Source organism: Canis aureus, chromosome 12 (genome assembly GCF_053574225.1).
Source record: "Canis aureus isolate CA01 chromosome 12, VMU_Caureus_v.1.0, whole genome shotgun sequence".
In the NCBI taxonomy this organism is placed as follows: domain Eukaryota; kingdom Metazoa; phylum Chordata; class Mammalia; order Carnivora; family Canidae; genus Canis; species Canis aureus.
Window position 1 is genome coordinate 24,301,269 of NC_135622.1, and position 22,634 is coordinate 24,323,902.

A 22,634-nucleotide genomic window follows, 5' to 3' on the forward strand; every position below is an offset into this window, starting at 1 on the left:
GACATCATCTGGGCTTGCCCACCCCTGCCTTCTGGGTGGGTCCAGCCAGCCCTTTCACTGGCAGGAGATTAGAAGCCAGGACAAGTGTGAGATCGGGGCCTTCACACCTCTCACTTTTAACATGTCAGATCTTGACTTAGGCAGTGGTTTGGGATCCCTTCCTTGGGGCCACACCACCTTCCCTGGGCCCTCTCACAGAGTTACTGGTCTCACCTTGGGAAAACAGCTTCCTCTCCTTGCTAATTCAGGCATAAACGTGGTAATGGCTTCTCACTCTTTCTGACCCCAGAGTGCTTCACTTTTGAATGTGCCATCTGTCAGCCGCCTACCAAGGACAACCCAGAGTGCAGAGTGCTAAAAGCCAAAGCAATATCCAAGCCAAAATCCACTGAGGGGAACCAAAGTTCAGACACATGAGAGAAGAGGTTCAAATGCTCAGTCCAGGAGCAAACCAGGAATCAAAGTAGAAGATCCAGGGCCAGGTCAGAACCTGGGGAAGATAGGACCAAATGAACCAACCTGGTCAGAAACAAGCAGCAGGGCTTCCACAAGGCTTGCCAGTGGGAATCATGCTCATCTTTCTAGCCAGCCGGTATGAGCTGCTTGAATAGGATAGACTGGCTTCAAGGAGGAAGGGCACAGGAGATCTGTAATTTCCATATAAAGTTCCTTCTCTGAGAGCTTAATATTCAAATACAAATGCCTCAGGGAAGAGTGTAAGCCCAGGGCTCTAACCTGGTGCCCATGGTATGTGAGGGTTATCTATTTCTGGGCAGAGTCCACAGCATTCATTAGATTCAACCAGGGATCTAGGGTTATAAATGGTCATTATTTCCAGTTAACCTTATCATCCATTTACTGCTCAGCTTTCTCCTGGGGGGGGGGGGGGGGGGGGGGGGGAATCCCAACTGCTTCCTGTTGATTTCCCATCACTTTCCAAATTCCCCACAAGGCCCTGCTCCCTCACCTTCCTACTTCCCAGCCCAGGCCTCACAATTCAAATATGTAACATTTAAGTGAATGCCACTTTGAAAAAAAAGGAAAAGCCTTGTAAATCCTCATGGCTCCATAGAAAATATTTCTGTTCCTCCCAAAAGTACAGTTGTAGTAGTTGGCATTTGCCATCCACATCCAAAGGAAATTTGGCACCAAATTCTTCTAAAGATGTGTGATGTGAAGGACTGCACTCATGGGATGATCACTGAGCTCCCACTCCCCCACCAGTGTTGGGAGTCAGAACTCTGCCCAAGAGGATTTAGCATCAAAAAGGACCTTCAGTTCATGGCCATGTCCTCTAGAAGGCATGCTATACCATCCTTCATGCAGTTGGTAGGCTGGAGCTCCATCTCAGAGTCTGACCTCCGGATGGTGTGGAAATGCTCAGAGATGAGGTGGCCCATGCCTTTTCTTCTTTTTCCCTACATGTTCTCATCATTCCTGTACCATCTGTGACTCCTGCATAAAGACAAGTCAAGGTGCCTGGATTTGCATGTGCCATTGTTTACTTGACATTGTCACCAGGAAGGAATGTCAAATTCAACACTTCATCCTGAGTTTCCTCCTTTTCTTTTTTTTTTTTTTTTTAATTTTTATTTTATTTTATTTTTTAATTTATGATAGGCACACAGTGAGAGAGAGAGAGAGGCAGAGACACAGGCAGAGGGAGAAGCAGGCTCCATGCCCTGGGAGCCCGACGTGGGATTCGATCCCGGGTCTCCAGGATCGCGCCCTGGGCCAAAGGCAGGCGCTAAACCGCTGCGCCACCCAGGGATCCCTCCTCCTTTTCTATTAAGCCAGGGTCTCAGCTGTCTTACTGCTCAAGCAGAAACCGATTGGCTATTTCATCTCTCATCCTTCCCCCTTCGCCCCCTGTAAGTTCAATGACTTACCAGGTACTGTCCTGTTCACTCCTTACAGACCTCTCAAACCTGAAAATCCACCCTCTTCTCTCTCTCTCCTGCCACTATTCTGGCCCAAAGGAACCATCAGCCCTCAGTGGTGGCATTAATGCAACAAACTGCTGACTGCTCTCCTGCATCCACACAGGAGCCAGAAAGCTTTCTCAAAGATGCAGATGCTGATACTTCAAACTCTTCAAGAGCTTTCACTGTTCTTGGGATAAAATGCAAAAGTCTTAACTTGGCCTTCAAGATCTCTTCTCATTTTAATTCTCCAGCTTCATTGGGTGGCACATTTCTTCATCCCGGCCCATTTCAAATCACAGAGGGAAAAGGAACATATTATGGCATATCCATACCAGCGAGTAGAAGTCAGCAGTAAGCAGGGATGAACTGTGGATGCACATTCTGGCCTGGGGAACAGCATGGAAATTATGCTGAATGAAATAGGCCAAACCTAAAAGACAGCATACTAAATGACTCCCTTCATGTACATGCTTGGGACAGATACAAGCAATCTATGAATACAGTATCCCTACTGGGTAGACTAGAATGGAACTTTCTGGGAGTTGCATATTGTGTGTCATGAGAAAGATGTGGTTATATAGTTTCATCCATTTGTCAGATGTGTTCTGTTAAGATTTATCCATTTCAGCAGAAGTACATTTTGCTTCCACCAAACTGTAACAACAGCCCAGGAGGTGCTGGCGGGAGGGGGTGACTGGAAGTACAGATCACAGGACAATAGCAGGATAACAGCAGAATGTTGATCATTCTCAAAGCAGGATGATGGGTAGAAGGAGTTCCTTATTTTATCCTATTTTCTAAGTGTTTCAAAGTTTCTGCATCAATAGTTTTAGAAACTGCACTGGGGGAGCGCCTGGGTGGCTAACTCCATTAATCGTCTGACTCCCGATTTCTTTTTTTTTATTTTATTTTTTTTATTTATTTATGATAGTCACACACACAGAGAGAGAGAGAGGCAAAAACACAGGCAGAGGGAGAAGCAGGCTCCATGCACCGGATGACTCCCGATTTCTGCTCAGGTCATGATCCCAGGGGCGTGAGACTGAGCCCTCTGTGGGCTCCGCTTTGGCCATGGATTCTGCTAAAGTTTCTCCCTCTGCCCCCCACCTCCAAAAGAATGCATTGGGGCCAAGAGTTGGTTAAACTTGCATTCTTTATTTTGTAAAAATGAAATCCGAGAGAACAGAACCAAGTATCTCTCCTGCTGCTGATTGAGCTGCTGGGACCAGAAGTGGTGGTGGTGGTAGGAGAGGAGAGGGGAGAGATGGTCAGGAGGGTATGGCTTCACAAGGTCCTGGGAAGGGTGGAAAGAAGCAGGGGAGAGGGAGATTGAGGGTGGGAGAGAGAAGAAATTGTGGAGACGGCACTGAGTTTCCTGGTGTAGGCAACAGCAACAGAGATGTGAGGAACAAGGTATTGATGGATGTTCAGCAGATGGGACAAGGGGCTGAGTCAGGCCCAGAGCAGCCTGGAATCAGGAGAAGACCCTCAAAAGCATCTGGTAAGGTCACCTGCCCCTCACCTGAATTCTGTTCCTGTCACAAAGCCTCAGTTAGACAAAACAAGAGTGTGTTTGCCTGGTAGGGACCTTGGGGTAAGGGTGCTAACCAAGGAGACAAGAAGTGCCTTCCTCCCTAGCCATTGGTGTCAGCCTGGGCTACCCTCAGCACAGCAGAAGGCAAGTTCAGCTTACAAGCAATGCCAAGCCCCAGCCAAGCCCACCGCCTGGAGAGCACTCGCACACCAGCTGTGAGGAGCCCCATGGGATGGGGTCATTATCCCCACTTTCAAGATAAGGAAACAGCAATGAGCGGCCATTAAAGGCTCCCTGACCTGGAGTCCATCACCACATGCCCTTGGTCCAGGCAGAAACCCTGTGGGCCTGACACCTACTCCTGGTAGGATGGAGCAGCCATCATGGGAGCTCCAAAAGCACCTTTGTCTTCCCCACGCCCCCAAATCTCCTCCAGCCCCTCCCAGCACCCTCAAAGTGAGCTCTTCCCCTCTCCCAGCCTTTGCCTGGGCACCCGGCCTGCTGTGTGGCTGGAACCTTCTCAACCTCCAGGTCCCAGGTCATAGTCCCTCTGCTGGAAGGCCTCCCCAGACAGTCTTTTTTCAGGGCCTTCTCCCTAATATTACATTTGCTTCCATCAGGGCAGTTACACAATTTGATAATATCCACTGGAATTGCTTCTTATTAACAAGTTCCCTTTTAAACAAAAGTAGGATGGCTAACCGCTCTCCTGTGGTTTTTTGTTTGTTTGTTTGTTTTGGTTTTTTTTGCAGCAGAGGTCTTAAATCTCAAGCAACGAGATGGGGAAAGGGAGAGCCCTCTGCAGAACCACAGAAAACACTGCATTATTGAAAACCTGTTTTTCAACTGAAACGTAGGTGAGCTGCCTAAGATCCTGATGTTACTGCTCTTGGTGGCCCTGGCGACAATTAAGTTGCCTTCCTACATGCTCTCAACCTCAAAAGTGTCAAGAATCTAGTACTATTATATAGACACACATGAAAACTATGATTCAAAAGAGAACTAAAGTCATTCTACATCTAAAATAATTAGATCAATGTCATACCGAAATTTTTACAGCCTCATTCTCTCAAAAAACTTTTACAACGTTCTCCACAGAGCTCTTTAAAATACGCACAACACACATACCCCATGCCTCCATTTCTCCCACTCTCCCCATCCCCCTCGTCGGAACAATAAAAAGCTCCAAAACCAAATTCAAATCAATTGGTAGGTTTACTGGCTGTCTGTTACACAATGAGGTGGAAACACCTCAATATAGGACATTCTGAACCCTGTGTTTTCTTCTTGCTGTACCGACAGACCAGCGACAGGCACACAGGCTGACACCTGGGACAACAGAAGCAAACAGCTGCTGGTTCACATTTCCATAATGATTAATTCCATAGGTTTAGGGAACTTCATGTTTTTTCTTTCATAGCAGCTTCCTCTTTTCGAACTCCTTCAGAAACAGAAACAGAAAAGAGAAAGGGGATAAAAAAATTGAAGATTCAAATTACATTCCTGGTCAAAGTGATTCTGAAACCACTTATCTTTAGGATCCTTTGAACAACCAAAAATTACAAAAAGTGAAATGTACCAGGATGAAGGTGCTTGAACACAATATAACAGCTTTCAAATTAGGCTGCGTCAGCTTGAATTTCACAAGACTAGATGCAGAGCCTTAGCTTTATGTCTCCCAAACACAGAGCCCGAGAGGCTTCTTTGAACTCTTATTTTTCCACAGCAGTCTTACTATTAAGAGCTGACAAACTTGACTACTTAGGCAAACCCTTCAAGGCCACACATGAACCACGCTGGCCTTATTAATAAGGCAATGGAAACAGGTTTGCTTAGTTTCTCCAAGAAAGAGACTAAACGTAGATTCAGTCAAGATTTGAACAGAATGTCAAGCACTTCAGAAATATGTGAAAAGGAAACAATACTGAAAATCACATTTCTCTAGATTGTAATTAGAATATGACCAATGTGTAGTTGCCTGCTGCCACTTACTGGAGCAAAATGGTAATGCATGTCTCCAACCAGCATAAGCATTTGCTTCCCCGCCTGTCTGCCCCTGCTCTTTCACACACTCACTAGCCCCCAGAATTGCAGCACATGGTGCCTTATTTCAAAAGACAGGATCATGCAAAGATCCAATAAAACAAGGAGCAAGGCAAGGGCAAAAAAGATTGAGCTCTAACATGGCTTATAATTTATGCTGGGGATAAATTTATGCTTGTTCTCAACATGGTTAAAATGTCTGGTTTTTGCTTTGCTGTTTTGTCAAACCTATAACCATCATAAAACTAAAAAGAAAGACAGCCTTAAATGATCACTTAAAGAGACAGGCTAAAACTCATTACAAAGAGATTATAGAAGATACCGGGTCATTTAGAACATATTAAACTATGATGTTCTATTAAAAAGGAAAAAGCAGAGCATATGGTTAAGAAGTTGCAAACAATGGCATCTCAACACAGCCAGGCTGCAATGGCTGCAAACAATGGCATCTCAACACAGCCAGGGCCAGAGCTACAGGCTGGACACCCCTACCCTCTTCTCTTGATCTCCCTACCCTGCTCCCCATCAACTCCTTCATCCAGTTTTCATTTCTTGTCACTAGCTTTCAGCCCCTCTCCCTAGAAACAACAAAGACCTATGAGATCAGGGTAGCTATATTCCAAAGGTCCTCAATGAAAAAAATGAAATACAGATGCCTAGATGGAATTCATGGCACTAGTGGACTCTGAAACATTTTCTTGTATATCTTATTTTGCCCCACACAAAAGAACAAATTCCAATGTTTAAAGAAATAAGTGTTTTCAAATCAGAATGTTGTTCCTGGTCATGCCCAGTTAGGACACTGGGACATTGATGCAGCTGCTAGAGACAGTTAAGCTGCACACCAGAAAGAAATAAACAGTAAGACCCAGAAGAAAGGACCAGGGTTTCCAGATACCCAGTGCAGCCCCAAGCTACAAGGCCTGTAACTTCAGAGCACTCAGGCCACTGCTACAGCTCACCTTGTAGATGGTGGTTCCCAGCTGTGCTGGAGACATGCTGACCACAACTCCTGCACTCTGAAGGGCAGAAATCTTCTCTTTGGCTCCACCTTTTCCTCCAGCAATAATCGCCCCTGCATGACCCATTCTCCTGCCAGGAGGAGCAGTTAAACCAGCAATGAAGGACACCACAGGCTTGGCCTTGGGACCCTGGAAAGTGGTATTGTAAACACTCTCATGAGAAGTTGACCAAAACTGGACTTCATGACTCTGAAATGAAATTGCAAATGGCCTGGGCAGGACCCACCACTCATCCTAAGAAAATGAACACAAACATCAAGCTGTAATTGCAATCACTGCATTCACCTTTGAGATGACTCAACTTTTCAAATAAACTCAGGAAAACCATCCTGAGCAAATATTTGTCTGTTTAGATTTTAAACTTCAACTGCACTGGCCACAAGCTATTTTACAAACATATATATAGGTGGTTCTTTCATTTGAAAAACAAAGCACATTTGAAAACATATGTTACGTGATTTGTGATAATAATGAATTAAGACACTAGATCCGGTTATTTTATTTCAACCTGATTTTGTCTTAATTTAGTCTACCAAAAAAAAAAAATTGCTAGGAAAAAAAAAAAAAGGTGGAAAGGTATATTGGAAAAGACATAGGACTGGAAGTTGCCAGATTCAATTTCCTATTGACTAAAGCTGGTTGGCCTCGGACAAGGCATATCAGCTCTGTAAACCTCTGATTCCTCATCTATGAAATGAATGATGACTTTCTCTCTGAAATTCTATGAAGTCTAAGGAAGATTAGGACTAGTTTTATTTAATAAAAATCGATTCTAATATACAACTTCTACGTAAATGAAGAACACTATCCTAGATTCTGAGGTAAAAAAATAAAAATCTACGTGGGAGATATAAGAATTCCTGTGCTCTAGACTTAAAATACAGTTAAAGAAAAAATATAAAATATTATCAATTAGTTACGAGATACCAAAATATTATTTGAATATATGATTAAATTTCGCAGTAAATGAAAATATCATGTTCATAATAAGAGCTCAGAAGCAACAAGGTATCCAAAGATGGCTATAAAAAGCGGAACCTGAATACAAGCAGAATGTCTTCAGGTACCATCACCTTCCCCAAGGCCAGCAATTCTCAAATCATTTGGTCTTAAAACCCCTTACACTCACAAAAATTATTGAGAACCCCAAAGAACTATTGTTTATGTAGATTATATCTGATGTTTCCTGTACTAGAAATTAAAACTAAGAAATTATATAAGTATTCATTGAAAAATAAAACCTATTTTAAAAACCATTTTAGTAAGAAGTGTGGCATTCATTATTTTACATTTTTGTAACTCTTGAATGTCAAATTTAATAAAAGGCAAATGGATTATGACATCCGCTTTTGCATTCAATCTCTTCCAATATGATATTATTATAGTGACAATACTTATTTGTAAAACTGGTGTTGTTTAATCTTGACCCTTTGAGAAAGGTTTTTGTCCTTTTATGAATAAGGAAACTGGCACAGGGACATTAAAAACTTGCCAGTGGCAGGTATATAGCAAATGAACTAAAGGTGGGATTCATCCCCCACGTCTGCCTGACGTCTCCACTATGTCATGGAGGGGTCAAGAGTCTGATTGCAGGGATTCAGGAAAAGGGTTACCAGCCCTGGGCCTCTGCTCAAACTATGCTGATATCCTAACTGGTCTGTTTTGGGGCTTTCACGTTTCTCATCATTTCTGCATCTTGTTTTCAGACCCTACTTCCTTGTAGTCTCTTTAGTTGTATTTTTCTCTGCTTAAAAAATTGTAAGTGACTCTTCTTTGTTAATAGGACAATATAAACTTGTCTGACATTCTAGGTTCATCAAAATCTTGTTTCCTTCTAGTGCAGCATTCTTTTTCTGTAAGTATGGAGACAGAAGGATCACGTAGAAATTAGTGCCACTTAAATAAAAGATGCTCATAACTGTGTAGAGCCCATAAGTAAATGAAGAAGTGACTTGTAGAGTCTTTTCTTTTTAATTCTGCACCATGGTAGGTGCTGGGCATACAGAAATAAGTGTGAACATAGTTTCTGAATTCAGAGATTCTTAGTTTAGGAGGGGAACACATGGGAAATAAGTTACAGCCACTATACTTAGTGTAATAGTAGAAACTTGTCAAGGGCACAGCAGGGTCACTGAATGGAGGATGATCAACCATATTTGTGGAGACTGTGGGAGGAAGAGTCAGAAAGGCTTATGGGGAAAGAGGAGGCTTGAGTCAGGTCTCAGAAGTTAAGTAGAAATTTGTCAGCTGTCCAGCGAGGGTGGAGAACATTCCCTACAGAGAACAGAGGCAGAGCAGCCTGGAATTACTGGGAGACAAAGAGCAGGGAGGAATGGTGGGAGATGAGACTGGAGTAGGCCGCATCAGACCATGCAGAACCTGGCTGCTGGCACCATAGCACAAATCTGGAAGCAGCTTTCTAGTAATCATTCACTGCCACATGTTCATAGTTAGAAAAACAAAATGAAACCGATTTCACTTAAAGAATGTTACTATAATAATGACAATAATAAAAACAGTAATGGTGGCAGTAGAGAACATTACTGAGTATTCAGTACTCTGTTCAGTACTCTGTGCCAGGTACTGTGCTAAGTGTCTTATGTCATCTGTTCAACCTAGAATCCTACATACAGTAGGTCCTTAATAAAAATTCATCCCATAAGAACTAACCAGGAATAGAAAAACATGTGCCAAATGAAATAAAATGTATATGCTTAGCTTTTCCCACCAAAATCTAAGCTAGTCAAGGGATCCAGAGTTGGGTCTAAATACATTTTAAAATTCACTTGAACATAGCATAATGTCACAGTAACCCAGATCTTTCCTAAAGAGAAGTCAGTCTTGAAAGTTTACAACTTTTCTGAATTCAAGTTACCTCAAACTCTTAACGATATGCTTCATTCTTTTCTTATCCACCACCTATTGGTGCCTGATATGCCGGGGGATGGGGCAGTCCCTGCTGCCCCTGATACAGACTAGAGGGAGAGTCGGATAGTAAGCAGTCTTTGCAGAAGGAATAAGCAAAGGCAAGTGAGGATAAGCAAAGGCAAGTGAGAATGAAAACATCGGGCCAGTCAGATGGGACATGGATCTGAAGAAGAGAGTTAGACAGGTGTGTAGGGACTGGAAGACCATGGTAAGTCCACACTTTGTCTTCCATGTAATGGGAGACTGTCAGGGTTTAAAACCAGAGGGTATGCAACGCCAATGTCTGTGTTGCAGAAGGGCAGGTGATCTGGGTGGTTGTGAGCAGGATGGCCAGGGACAGAAGGGAGGCGATGGTGCCTGAGGAACAGTAGAGACAATCAGGAAGAAACTACTGATATGGTCCAGGTGGAGAGGATGGCAGCTGGAACCAGAGCAGAGGGACTAATTACAGCTGATGCACTGAATCTCAACATACTACTAGGGACAGATCTTGGTAACTGAGTGGAAACAGGTGATGAGAGAGAAGTAGAAGATGCTTCTGAGGTTTCTGCCTTTGGAACTGCATGAAGTATGTTCATATACAAGAATCATTCACACTTAAGGAATAGGCCACAGAGACTAACTCTGGGGAAAAATTAAGATGAGAAGAAGGAGAAAAACCAAGAGGACGGAGAGGATGAAGAAAGAATGGAGACTGCTGGTAGCCTCTGCAGAAGCACTGTCAGGAGAGTAAGAATCAACAGCAGCACAGCAGTGACTAGCTCAGGAAGTGCCTACTGTGTGTGAAGAGCTGTATTTTTCCAAACCCAAACCCAAACTTACTGAATTATGTTGCTTCAAGAATTCTGCAGCATTTTCTTCTGCATTACCACCAATTTCACCAATCAGTATGATGCCTTCTGTGGCTGGATCATTCAGAAAGATTTCAAGGCAGTCAATAAAATCTGTGCCATTAAAAGGATCACCTCCAATGCCTGAAAAATTCAAAGAATAGCAACACCAGCTGAAAATTTAAGGATGAACCATGAAAATAAGAGATGCTGTTTCAATTCATGTTCTAATTTTGCCTCTCCCGTCACCAATGTTTTATTTTTTTTTTATTTTTTTTTATTTTATTTTTTTTAATTTATTCATGATAGGCACACAGTGAGAGAGAGAGAGGCAGAGACACAGGCAGAGGGAGAAGCAGGCTCCATGCACCGGGAGCCCGACGTGGGATTCGATCCCGGATCTCCAGGATCGCGCCCTGGGCCAAAGGCAGGCGCCAAACCGCTGCGCCACCCAGGGATCCCCACCAATGTTTTAAAATGCAGTCACTCACTCTGGTATTTAACATTTAAAAAAATCACAAATCGCTACATTTATTTGTTTCTAATATTACGTGAATGCTAAATGGTGGTTGATTTCGGATATTCACAAAGACATTTTTGTTTTAGCTCTTTTATCGAGCTTCTTTCCTCCCATGAAATTATTCCCAAACAACTCTTTTAAAATGGGCGTTTTTTAAAAAGGTGTGTTTATGATGCAAGCAAGCAAGACTATCTCTTCTCTGATTAAACATTTTACAAATGTCTTTGCACAAAGTAACTAATAGATGAGGCACACTGCTGAGAAACCACACACAAGTTTTAAGAGACAAGTCCCAGTGAGGGACAGAGAGTGCACTGATCCCTTTTACCTTAGATACAGGGTGAGTGATGACTACGAACACAAACATTTAAGGACAAGTACTTGGACAGGATTAAAGGAAATGCTCCCAACAGACTGGCTGCCACTTTTTATTTTTTATTTATAATGTATATAAACTCACTGATGGCAGGATTGATTTCCTACTTTTCAATGCATCTCTGAAGAATGAAGTTGAAGAAGAGAAGCAGCATTTATGAGTACTGTGTGTCAAATACTGCGTCCTAGCCGCACCTTAGACCTGCCATTTCCTCTTTCTTATAGCCTCTCTGTGAAATGGGCATTAGTATTAGTAATTTACAAATTAAAGACAGAAGTTGGAGAATGAATTTTGCAATTCTGTTTCAAACCTTTTCTTATTCTCCACCACACTAAGTTACTTTGTGACTAAGACTGTGCTTTGTACATAGAGAAGCTCAATCACTATTTCCAAAATTGACTTTATGGATCTTAATTCTAATTAAAATACTCCAGGTTTTTATTTCAGAATTTATTGTGAAAAGCTATTTTTGAAAGGCTTTTAAAAGGTATTCTAAAACTTTGAAGAAATGTTTATAAAAATGAGAAATCTGTCTTTTAGCAACAAATACTAAAATTATTTTAAAATGTAAAATCTTTTTACTTTTAAAAGTCGTAGGCAGTATAATGTGGCAACAAAAGAAGTTTTGGGGAACTCAATCATCCTCGATATAGATTTTCTCACCAATAAAGCTATAATAGCACCACTTTTCAGCTTAGAGGTGCCTCAGAAGGTAGCCTTAAGAATAAGATAACAAATGGCAAAGAACTCAGTAACTGGGAAGCACTAACAAAATGATAATTGTAGAACCAGAAGTCCTAATGCAAAGAACTGTTTCTTCACAGCAAGTGAAGTAAGTGATGTTTTCCGGCACCAAGGCTGTGCAGGGGCCACATGTCCCACAATGCTTGCTCAACATGAGGGTCAAATCTTGGGCCACGAATCTTTAAAATATACAGTGGGGCTTCACACTGAAGAAAATTAAATTTAAGATCATGACATCTTTTTAATAAAATGGTTATCAAAACCTCTTGGAAATAACCAAAAGTTATTACTATACTCATTCAACAAAGATACTGCATTACAATAAAATGATTCTACCAAAATCACTCACCAACACACAAAGACTGTCCCAACCCAACTTGGGTTGTTTGGTGAACCGCTTCATAAGTCAGGGTGCCGGACCTGGACACAATACCTTAAAGAAAGAGAATTTAAAAATATTAGATTGTGTTCAAAATAAATAGGCTAACACGTTAAAGATACAAGTACTTAAGAAAAAGCCATTCTACAATTTGTCATCCAACTCAACAAGTATATGGTTGGTGCATAAATACTTACCTTCTCACTATGAATTCAGGTGTATGTAACTTCAGATACTCTGCACCAATTGGGCAAATTGAAGGACACGTGTGTATCTTGGTCAATGCTGGACAATAGAACACTGTTCAATTGCTCTCTTAGATTAATTTCACCAGACAGTAACAGCTGGATCACTTGATGAGGACTGCTCCTTCTGCAGGGAACCCTGCACTGACTCCCCAACCCAGCACAGTGCCAGCCTACCTCTCCAGACTTGTCTCCCATTATTTCCCTACTCTACTGAAATCGATTTATTCCCCCACTTAGTCACGTTGCTTCTGCTGCAAACGGGGCCCCCATCTCCTCAAATGCCACTTTCCCTGGAAGTCTTTCCTGATTCCTCCAATAAGTACATTGTTCTCTTACTATCTGGCTCAGTAAGAGACCACCAATGGTATTTAAGATTCTGTGGCAACCATCTTCTTTGCTATACTGTAACCTCCAAGGAGCTTGATAAACAAGACTGCTTCCCTCACTCCTGTGTTCCTAGTATTGAACATGCACAGAAGGAGTTCAATAAATACTTACCTGAATGTCTCAAAACTGAAAACCTTTCAATAGAGTACAAACATCCTCTTAAGGAAAATCTAATTCCAATAGTTTTAAGACCATTCAATCCCTGGACCCTAACCTACGACAAATGACAATCATTACCACCAATCCCCATCTGTCTCATTCTTCAATTTTCCCTATTCTCTGAGCTTTCTTTCCATCTACCTGCTGTCTCCCTAATACAGTCCTTCCTCTGCGGGACCCTTCATAACTGAGAAGGTTGGGTAGGTAATACCTACCTACCTATGTACTCAGTACATTTAGCTTTGTTCAAATAAAGTATAGTTGGCAATTTCTTTAGTTGTATATCTTGTGTACAATTGTCTAGTCTCCTTTCCACTCTTTCTACTTGATTCTTGTGGTATGATTATGTCTAAGTGTCCACTCAATATCTTACATTACTGAGAAAAACAACTATTTTATTTATTCTAGTCTTGTGATGGATCAGTATAATAACCAGTGAATATTAACACCAGGATGTTATCATTCTTTTAAGGAGCTTTCATCTGATCATATAAATGATATGTAAATTACATAAATGCAAACTGCACACAATGAAGGTAATGAAAGCCATGTTTTTAGGGTAGATTATTCCTGTCATTCTTAAAAGTATATGTAGTAAAAGAGCTATCACTTAAAAGTACCTATCACAAGAGCACTTCTGATTCTGAAAGGCAGAAGTACTTTCTTCCTCTATTCTTCTTATTAAATACAACTAAAAACCCTGGGCATTATAAATAAAATAAATCCAAGGAATCTCTAAGAGATGAAGAAGGCAAGGTAGTTAAGGACCTCAAAACTCAAGGAAAGATACACTGCTGAGCTCCCTGGGTTTCCTTTGCCTCATGCATCCTAGATACGGATCTAAAGAAGCCAGTATCCCAGAAACACATAAGGATACAGAAAAAAAAAAAAAAAAAAAATCCCCCTTTAAAAGCCTGCTTGTTCTAGCAAAAGAGCCAAGGACAGCCCAGAAAAACAGAAAACTTTTGAGATAATAACCACTCCATACCAACCAAACACTACAGAAAATAACTGTGCCTTCACCCTCACTCATATGAGCAAAGGCCAAAAGGGATTCCTAGACTTACACATTTAGGAGGCTGCACTGAGGCACCCCAACATGCCAGCCAAACTGGTGAAAGAGAAGGCCAAGAAGGCAATCAGGACTTTCATCTATGCCAGCTGATATGAGTTCCTCCTCAACCCTACAATGTCGATGGAAGCCATGTCCATGTGGGGAGTCTAGATGTCCATCCTTATCTGGCAGTAATTAGGCACTTCTCCATCTTCTTGTCAGGGTGGTATCAGAGAAGGCCTAGTGGAGAGTCAGGACTTTCACAATTGCCCAGCAATAACAAGGTCACCTCCACTGAACTCAGTGAGGACCAAGGAGGAGAGCAGAACTCATACCCAGTAAGGAAGAACTCACCCACTCCAGTATCAATGGAACAAATAGGAACTTGGACTTCTATATCCACCCGGCAGTAATGAGGGACCTCCCCCTGATAATCCCTGCTGAAGCAGTGTCTATAGTCAGTCAACAGAAGGTTCAAATAAGACCCAGAGTCCTATAATACACAAATTATCTGGGTTTCAGTAAAAAATCATTCAGAATACCAAGAACCAGGGAGATCTCAAACTGAATGAAAAGAGACAATAAATGCTAACACCAGGGCATCTGGGTGGCTAAGTGGTTGAGTATCTGCCTTTGGCTCAGGTCATGATCCTGGGGTCCTGAGATCAAGTCCTGCCTGCATCAGGCTCCCTGTGGGGAGCCTGCTTCTCCCTCTACCTACATCTCTGCCTCTCCCTGTCTCTCATGAATAAGTAAACAAAATCTTAAAAAAAAAAAAAAAAAAATAGATGCTAACACCAAGATGAAGAATTATCTAACAGGAATTCTTAAAAAGGCATGATAAAAATGCTTTAAATAATCACAAACATGCTTGAAACAAATGAGAAAATAGAAAGCCTTAAAAAAATAATGAAGTCTCAGCAAAAAAATAGAAGATATAAAGAGAACCCAAATGTAAATTTTAGAAGAGAAAAATAAAACAACCAAACCTGAAAGCTCAGTGGATGAGCTCAGTAGCATAAAGGAGGGGAGAGAGGAAAGAATCAGTGAAATGAAAATAGAACAGTGGAAATTACCCAACCTGAATGAGAGAGCAAAAACAGACCAGGGAAAAAAGTGGACAGATCCTCAGAGACCTATGGTTACTACATGTGAATTTGCAATTGTAAAAACATAAAAAGTTTAATCAAAATAAAAATTTTGAAAGGGATGGAGGGGTCAAGTATGTCACGCGTGGTTGTTTTTTAGGTTTACAGGCACCTTAGAAAGCAGGGCAGTGATCAGAAATGTGACTTGGCACGGGACACTCCTTACATGCTCACTTCAAGTCTACAGCAGTAGCCATTCACAGCAGACAAGAGTCTACAGAGCGCTCAACTATGTACAAGAGCATCAGTGACTACATGGACCAGGCCCCCACTAGACCTGATGGACTATGGAACTTCTTGGAACCCCCTTGGTAGAAGAACTTGGTAAGTACCCTACTGGCAGCAGGGCTAACAGCAATAAGGGATTTTAGTAACAATAAAAAACCATGATCTTTAACCCAGTCTTGTAAAGTACATAACTGACATTCACCCACTATATTGATTACTTTTATCTATTATTAACGGTCATAGTTTATGGATAGAGAAAGTACAGTAACCATCTATCATGGTGCACTAAGAAAGCTTAGTGAGAAGGTGTGAAGAACCTAAAAACAAGCATAACAGGATAAATTTGAAATGTTAATTTGGTTATTTCTTCAAGGAACTAAACAAGTAGCAGTGGAATTTTCACAAAACATTCTAAAAAGTTTGTGATATCCTATAAGGCAAAGTAACGTGAGGATAGGATATAAAAAGACTAACAATAAAAATAATTCAAAGCACATATGTAGCATGTGTGCTATATATGTGTTATATAAAACAAAGGACTTATATCCAGAATATTTATGGAATCCCTTGCCATAATCAACAAAAAGACAACCCAATAAAAAAATGTGCAAAACACTTGAACAGATCATTCACAAAAGAAGATATACAAGTAGCCAATAAGTACATGAGATGGTGCTCTACATCATTAGTCATCAGGGAAACTAAAATTAAAACCATGAGACACCATTTCATCCCTAGCAGAAAGGCTAAAATTAAAGACTGAGAAGGCTGTTTGTGAAGATGTGGAAGAACTGAAGCTTTCATACAGTGATGGTGGAAATGTAAAGTGAATAGCCCTTTTGCAGAACTGTTTGGCGATTTCTTAAAAAGTTGAACATACTTCAAAGCTATGACTTAGTGATTCCATTCATAAGTATCTTACCCAAGGGAAATGAAAATGTGTCCACAGAAAGACCTATACACAAATATCACCTTAGCCTTATTCATAATGATTCAAACTGGAAATAACCCAACGTTCATCAATAGGAGAATGGGCAAATTGTGGCAGAATCACACCACAGATTATTACTTAGCAGTAAGATGAAATGAACTATTGATACATGCAAACACATGGAGAATCCCCAGCATGCCGAGCAGGAAAAGAATCTTTTAAAACTCCAAAAAATATCTCCAATAATTCTGCAGAATTATTATGGATTCTTAACCTCATCCAATTCAGGATACAGAACTGAGTCACTATAAAATCCCCTGGTAAATTCCACTACAGTTAATTAAAATGAATTAAATTTGCACAGTTACAAATATTCTTAGTGAATTTTGAGCTTAGGGCAAAGAATTTTTTTGTTTTTAATCTATAGGAAACCTACTCACCAATTCTTCCTTTCTTGTGAATATGGCCAGGCATGATGCCAATTTTGCATTCTCCAGGCTGACGGATAGAAAATTCACAGTTTCAGAAAAAGTGAAAAAAAAAACCCATAACAACCTATAACTAATAGGTCATACACACACAAACACACTTGGATTGATGCAAAGCTAGTTAGCCTTGTGAAAGCCTAAATCTGGCCTATTGTTTTTTACACTTACATTGATGATTCCAGGGCAGTTAGGCCCAATTAGCCTCGTCTTTCCCTGCCGCAGTAGCTTGTGCTTGACCCGTACCATGTCCTGCTGTGGTATACCTTCAGTAATGCACACAACCAAGGGCACTTCTGCCTCAACAGCTTCATTGATGGCAGCAGCAGCAAAAGGAGGAGGAACATAAATGACAGAAGCTGTCGCTCCTGTCTCTTCTTTGGCCTGAAACATTAACCACAAAGCACTTTATTATGGGTTAAGTTATAAACACTAATGAAATGCATTCAATACCATGATTTTAATAATGTGATGGGATCAGGAAAGAACACTACGAGGAGACATTGGATGTCTTCATTCTTCCCATTAGCAAGTTCACTGTGCTGTCAGAAAAGAGCAGAACCAAGCAGGGCTCCTCTCTGCCCCACTATGAAATGCCACTCTGAACTGAAAGATTCTATGACACCTCGTTCCCTCAGATGATGGAATGTCAGGAAACCTGAAAGCGCTGTCTGATTTGCATTTGTGTCCTCTCATTCCTATGGCCATGTTTATTTTTGTTGCCTTACAAGACACTGTACCACCTATTCGGGACCAAAGACCTTCTATTTCTCCAGGAGAAAAAGGAGGAGTAAGCCACTGAGCATTGGAACTCAGCTCTCAAACACCTATTCAAAATCTATCATGTCAAAAATGATAGAGTTTTTTATGCTCACAATTTTTAATCTAAATGCACATTAGTTAAAAATAAAAATAAACTAAAATACAAATGCATAAATGGCCATAGAATAAGAATGTGGGTCAAATGCATATTAGGGTCCACTCTACATCACTCCACAAAGCAAAGAACTTAAAATCATCAGTTTGACTGTGGTTCTGTCTGTGGTCTCCACATATTCTCCACATACATCAATACCTTCTACCCACCTCAATGTGTGGTCATGTCTCCCTCTACCCAGCTCTATGTGTGTTCATGTCTTCCTCTACCCACCTCTATGTGTGGTCATGTCTCTTAAAGCTCCTTGAAGACAAAGATTGTTAGTGATCTCTGACTCTCCAAGAGAGGCAGTACCTGTTCTGAGAGGCCCTGCAGGAGGGCTCAAGACAGGTCTTGTTAAGGCCTCACAACAACCCCTGTATGCTTAGTATCCCCATCTACAAATCAAGATGCTGGGGCCAAAAGACAATAAATAACTTACACAAGGTCACATAGCTAGGAAGTGAGTGGCAGAGCCAAGATTCAGATCTAAGTATCTCTGATTCCAAAGTGTCTGTTCTTTTCAGTTACAGCAGGCTGCCTCCCTATAAATGTTAAAATATGACTTAATCAAGATATAAATCAAAACCTTTTGGAAGGCTGTATCATGGGATTTTACAATGGAAAGGAATACTAAGCTACAGAACATACAGGTACAACTAGAAGGGGCAGAAGTAAAAGATAGTGTCTTTCAGAATCATCCCTGAATGACTCCCCACATCCCCCAAGACTGAGGAGCTTTCTCTATGGTATCTCTCATAAAAAGAAGTGTCTTGACACTGACAGAAGAACAAAAGTTAAAGGATGCTGACAGATCATCAACAATGATGCCAGGGGTTAAAAATAATTTTTTAAAAAACTCTGTTCAAGGTGATAACAGAGAAGGGGATACAACAAAAAGTAAAAATAAAAACTAGGCTGGAACCAAAAGGAGTCAGATCATAGGCATATACGTATTTTTTTAGAAAATGTATCCTGCAGTTTTCTACCTCTTAAGGCTACACATACTGCCAGAAGCCAAATATGACAACAGGCTCTGTGCTAACAAGTGACACTAGATGAAAGGTATCCATCCTACTCATTCAGAAAGCTCTTTGTAAGTGCTAAACAGGTAAGAAATATAGTATCTGTCAGAGAACTTGCAGAATATTGCAAATGTCATTTCTATTTGTAACATGGTGAATAATAAATGAGTTGCTTAGCAACAAAAACTTTTCTTTAAAAGAAAGCAAAAAAAGCTCATGAAAAAGTCAAATCTACCTAGAAGAGTTATGAAAACAGCTTTTCTCTGTATTTTGAGGTCATGAAGTCAGCCGTAGGAGACTTGAAGGGGTGGGAGGAAATAACCAAAAATTTAAAGCAAAAAGATTTCAAATGATTCCTTTACAGAACCTATGATTTTAACTTTTTTTTTTACTCTTTAAAGTAAAAAAAAAAAAAAAAAAAAAAAATTCCTGTTTTCAAGTTTAAAGTAAAATGAAAATTTCAAATTTGAATATTTTTTCCTATGTTTTACGATCAAGAATACAAATTAACTTCAATTTGAAGTTAGTATTCTAAAAAAGAGATTAAGTCTATAAATTTGTACTTTAAAAAAAATGTGATACTTTAAAACATGCCTTAAAACTATGCTTAAGAGGGGGAGGGGTACATCTTTTATCAATACATTCGTCCCAAGTACTAAGTTTATTTCCTAGATTTTTTTTTATTATATAGGTAAGATTCTGTACCATAATAGTTTCTTTTATAAAACTATTATTTTTCTATGTATTCATGCAAGAGTAGAACGAGAATACACAAGGAGCTTAAATAAGCTCTCTAGAAAGGCAAAATTTGAGATGTGGAAAGCACTATAAAATTTAACTTTACATACATTTTTATCATCGGAGTTTTTATAATAATCACATATTAATTTTGTAACAGAATAAAAGTTTGGTTCAAAATACTTCAAAAAGTATTAAGAAATCAGCAATTTGGGGAAGAGACTAGGGTTCTATGATTTGTCAGTATGATTTCACAGTCCAGTTTTTTCACACAGAACACCATACTACTTACCCTAAGCCCTGCTAAGTCTGCCACTTCTCAGCTACGAACTATGGGCAGGACCTTTAACCTCTCTGCATTTGTAGTACCCCTGTCTTTAGACTGGGGATGGTGATAGCAACTGCACCTCAGAGGGTTATGGGGAGGCTTGAATGAAGCAATGTCTATGAAGCAGCTAGCACAGTGCCTAGCAAAAAGCCCATGCTGTGTGTTGGGGGCTGGAGGCTGACATGTGCACTGCTAACATCCTGGAGGAAGAAAGAGTAAGGAAAGGATAAGAAGCCAAATAGAACCTAAGCTACAGCACTTCTCTTACCAGATGACCTGTGCTTAGAAACAAAAGGACACAGGCATGGGGAAGGCATCCTAAGTCTGTGTGACTAAAATGAACCCAGTGGTTTTACTGTGATTCAAATTTCTTTACATTATGGGATTTTAAAATAGCAAGTGACTCTTCCAAAAGGGGACACAATTAAGATCTCTATCCAAAGTATGCCTGCTCCTTTCCTGCTTTTCTTTACTTAGCAAACTTAGTACCATTAATTACCTCCTTCACAGTATTAAAGACTGGTAAGCCCAGATGTGTTTTGCCTCCTTTCCCTGGAGTGGTTCCTCCAACCAGCTGGGTGCCATAATCCAATGCCTGCTGGCTATGAAACGTGCCCTGAAGGGAAAAAAGCACAAGACTCAGGAGAAAAGACAGGCTGGGAAGCCTTAAAGCCATCTTCAGCAACTTGGAAAAGAAAAACAAATAGGCTATTTTCCAGAAGGTGATATATACACGTATGCAACATTCTTAACAACTTGCTGAAGTCAGCTTTGAACCTTAAAACAATCCTCCGCAAAGCCAAAATAGGAGTTTTGGGTTTTGGGGGGGGGGTTTTGTTGTTGTTGTTGTTTTAAAGATTTTATTTATTCATGAGAGACAGAGAGAGAGAGAGAGAGAGAGAGAGAGAGAGAGAGAGGCAGAGACATAGGCAGAGGGAGAAGCAGGCTCCATGCTGGGAGCTCGATGTGGGACTTGATCCCAGGACTCCAGGATCACGCCCTGGGCCGAAGGCAGTGGCTAAAAAGCTGAGCCACCCAGGGATCCCCAGAGTTTGGGGGTTTTTTAAAGGAGGATCTTCTTTCATTCCATTTTCATATTTGGCTGATAGGCAGAAACACCCATGTGTTTACTTAAAAAAAAAACACCTTTTCACTTTTCCTCAACTGCTCATGTCCTCACGTCCCTCCTTTACACAGTTTAAAATGCACAGTCAGTCATTAGACACACAACCTTGGCTCTCTCTCACTTCAACTTACACATCTGGCAAAACCACAGTTTTGGTTAAATCCAGTCTGCTACCTACTCTAAGACTGCAATGTTCAGCCAACCAGAAGCTGGACAGAAAAAAATAGAAGCATGATAACTGGTCTCACTTTAAATTAGTGATCACTAACCTTAGGTAAGCTTTTAACGCTGCCCAGCCAATAAATACCCTGTAATTCCCTACCCATTAACTCTCCCCTCTCAACCTTGGCACTACAGACATCTGGTCACATGGATTCATTGTTATGGGAGGTTATCCCATGCTTTGTACAATGTTTAGCAGCATCCCTGGCCCCTACTCAGTAGGTTTCGGTGCCATGCCCTCCTCTCCACCCCAACCAGCTATGTGACAACCAAAAATGTCTCCACAAATTGAAAGATTATTTTTTGGTAGGCTTCAAGAGCTCTACTTGAATTTGTGCTGTTGATAATCTCATCCCTTTTCATGGTAATAAGTATCATTCATATGGAAACCGCTCCCCCAGACACACACAGACACACACATTCCCAACCCAGACCTTGCCTTGAGCTACAAACTCACACTGTCACTCCACTTGGAGAACTAGTAGGCATCTCATACTTAATGTGCCCAAAGCCAAATTCCTGATCACTCCTCTCCACGCTCTACCCCATCTTGGTTAATGACGATTCCACTCTTAATAGATGTACAGACCAAAAACACTGAAGTCATCCTTGATTCTCTTATATTTCACATCAGATACACTATTGCCCTACCTTCAAAATATAATTAACAATGTCTTGATCCCTTCAACTGCTACCACCTTGGTCTAAGTCATCAACTCTTGACATAATATTGCCCCTGGCTCCCTTTCACTATTCTCAACACAGCAGCCAGAGTAATCCTGTTTAAACATAAGCAAGATTCATATCATTCCTCTGATCAAAACAGGGGTTTCCACTTCGTTCACAGTAAACTCCTCATATTGGTTCATAAAACAATATTCAACCTACGTCCTCACATACAAACCCCTTACCTGCCCGGCCTCATTTACTATTCTCTCATTGCTCATTTCACTCTGTCATGCTGGCCTTGTGTCCTGCACACACAACAGGCACATTCCTGCCTTATGGCCTTACTGTCCCCTTTGCCTTGAATACGCTTCCATTCATATCCACCTGCTCTACTCCCACATCTCCCTTAGATCTTGACTCAGGTCAGGCTTCCCCTGACCACTCGACATAAAATTCCCTTTTCTCCATCCCAAACACCACCACAACTCCATACACAGTCACATTCTTCTATCTCTGGTTTATTTTTTCCACAGCATTTATACTTTCTTGTGCAACACATAATTTACTCACTGATCTTGTTGGTATGTTCCTCTCCCACCACTAAAATGTAAATTCAATGTCTACTCTGTTCACTGAGAAGTGGCACCTAATCCAATGTATGACATACAG

General features: G+C 40.8%; 1 protein-coding gene across 1 annotated transcript in view; it reads right to left on the reverse strand.

The window, feature by feature from the left end:
* Positions 1-4,655: 4,655 nt before the first annotated feature.
* SUCLG1 (succinate-CoA ligase GDP/ADP-forming subunit alpha) overlaps positions 4,656-22,634 on the reverse strand; it is a 31,142-nt gene continuing 13,163 nt past the window's right edge. Inside the window, exons 3-9 of the mRNA XM_077843085.1 lie at positions 20,448-20,564; positions 17,113-17,325; positions 16,897-16,954; positions 12,272-12,355; positions 10,275-10,426; positions 6,465-6,653; positions 4,656-4,900 (exon numbers count right to left, since the gene is read on the reverse strand). Coding sequence (XP_077699211.1) covers positions 4,874-4,900; positions 6,465-6,653; positions 10,275-10,426; positions 12,272-12,355; positions 16,897-16,954; positions 17,113-17,325; positions 20,448-20,564 — 840 coding nt within the window. The 3' untranslated portion in view covers positions 4,656-4,873. The remainder of the gene's footprint in view (positions 4,901-6,464; positions 6,654-10,274; positions 10,427-12,271; positions 12,356-16,896; positions 16,955-17,112; positions 17,326-20,447; positions 20,565-22,634) is intronic.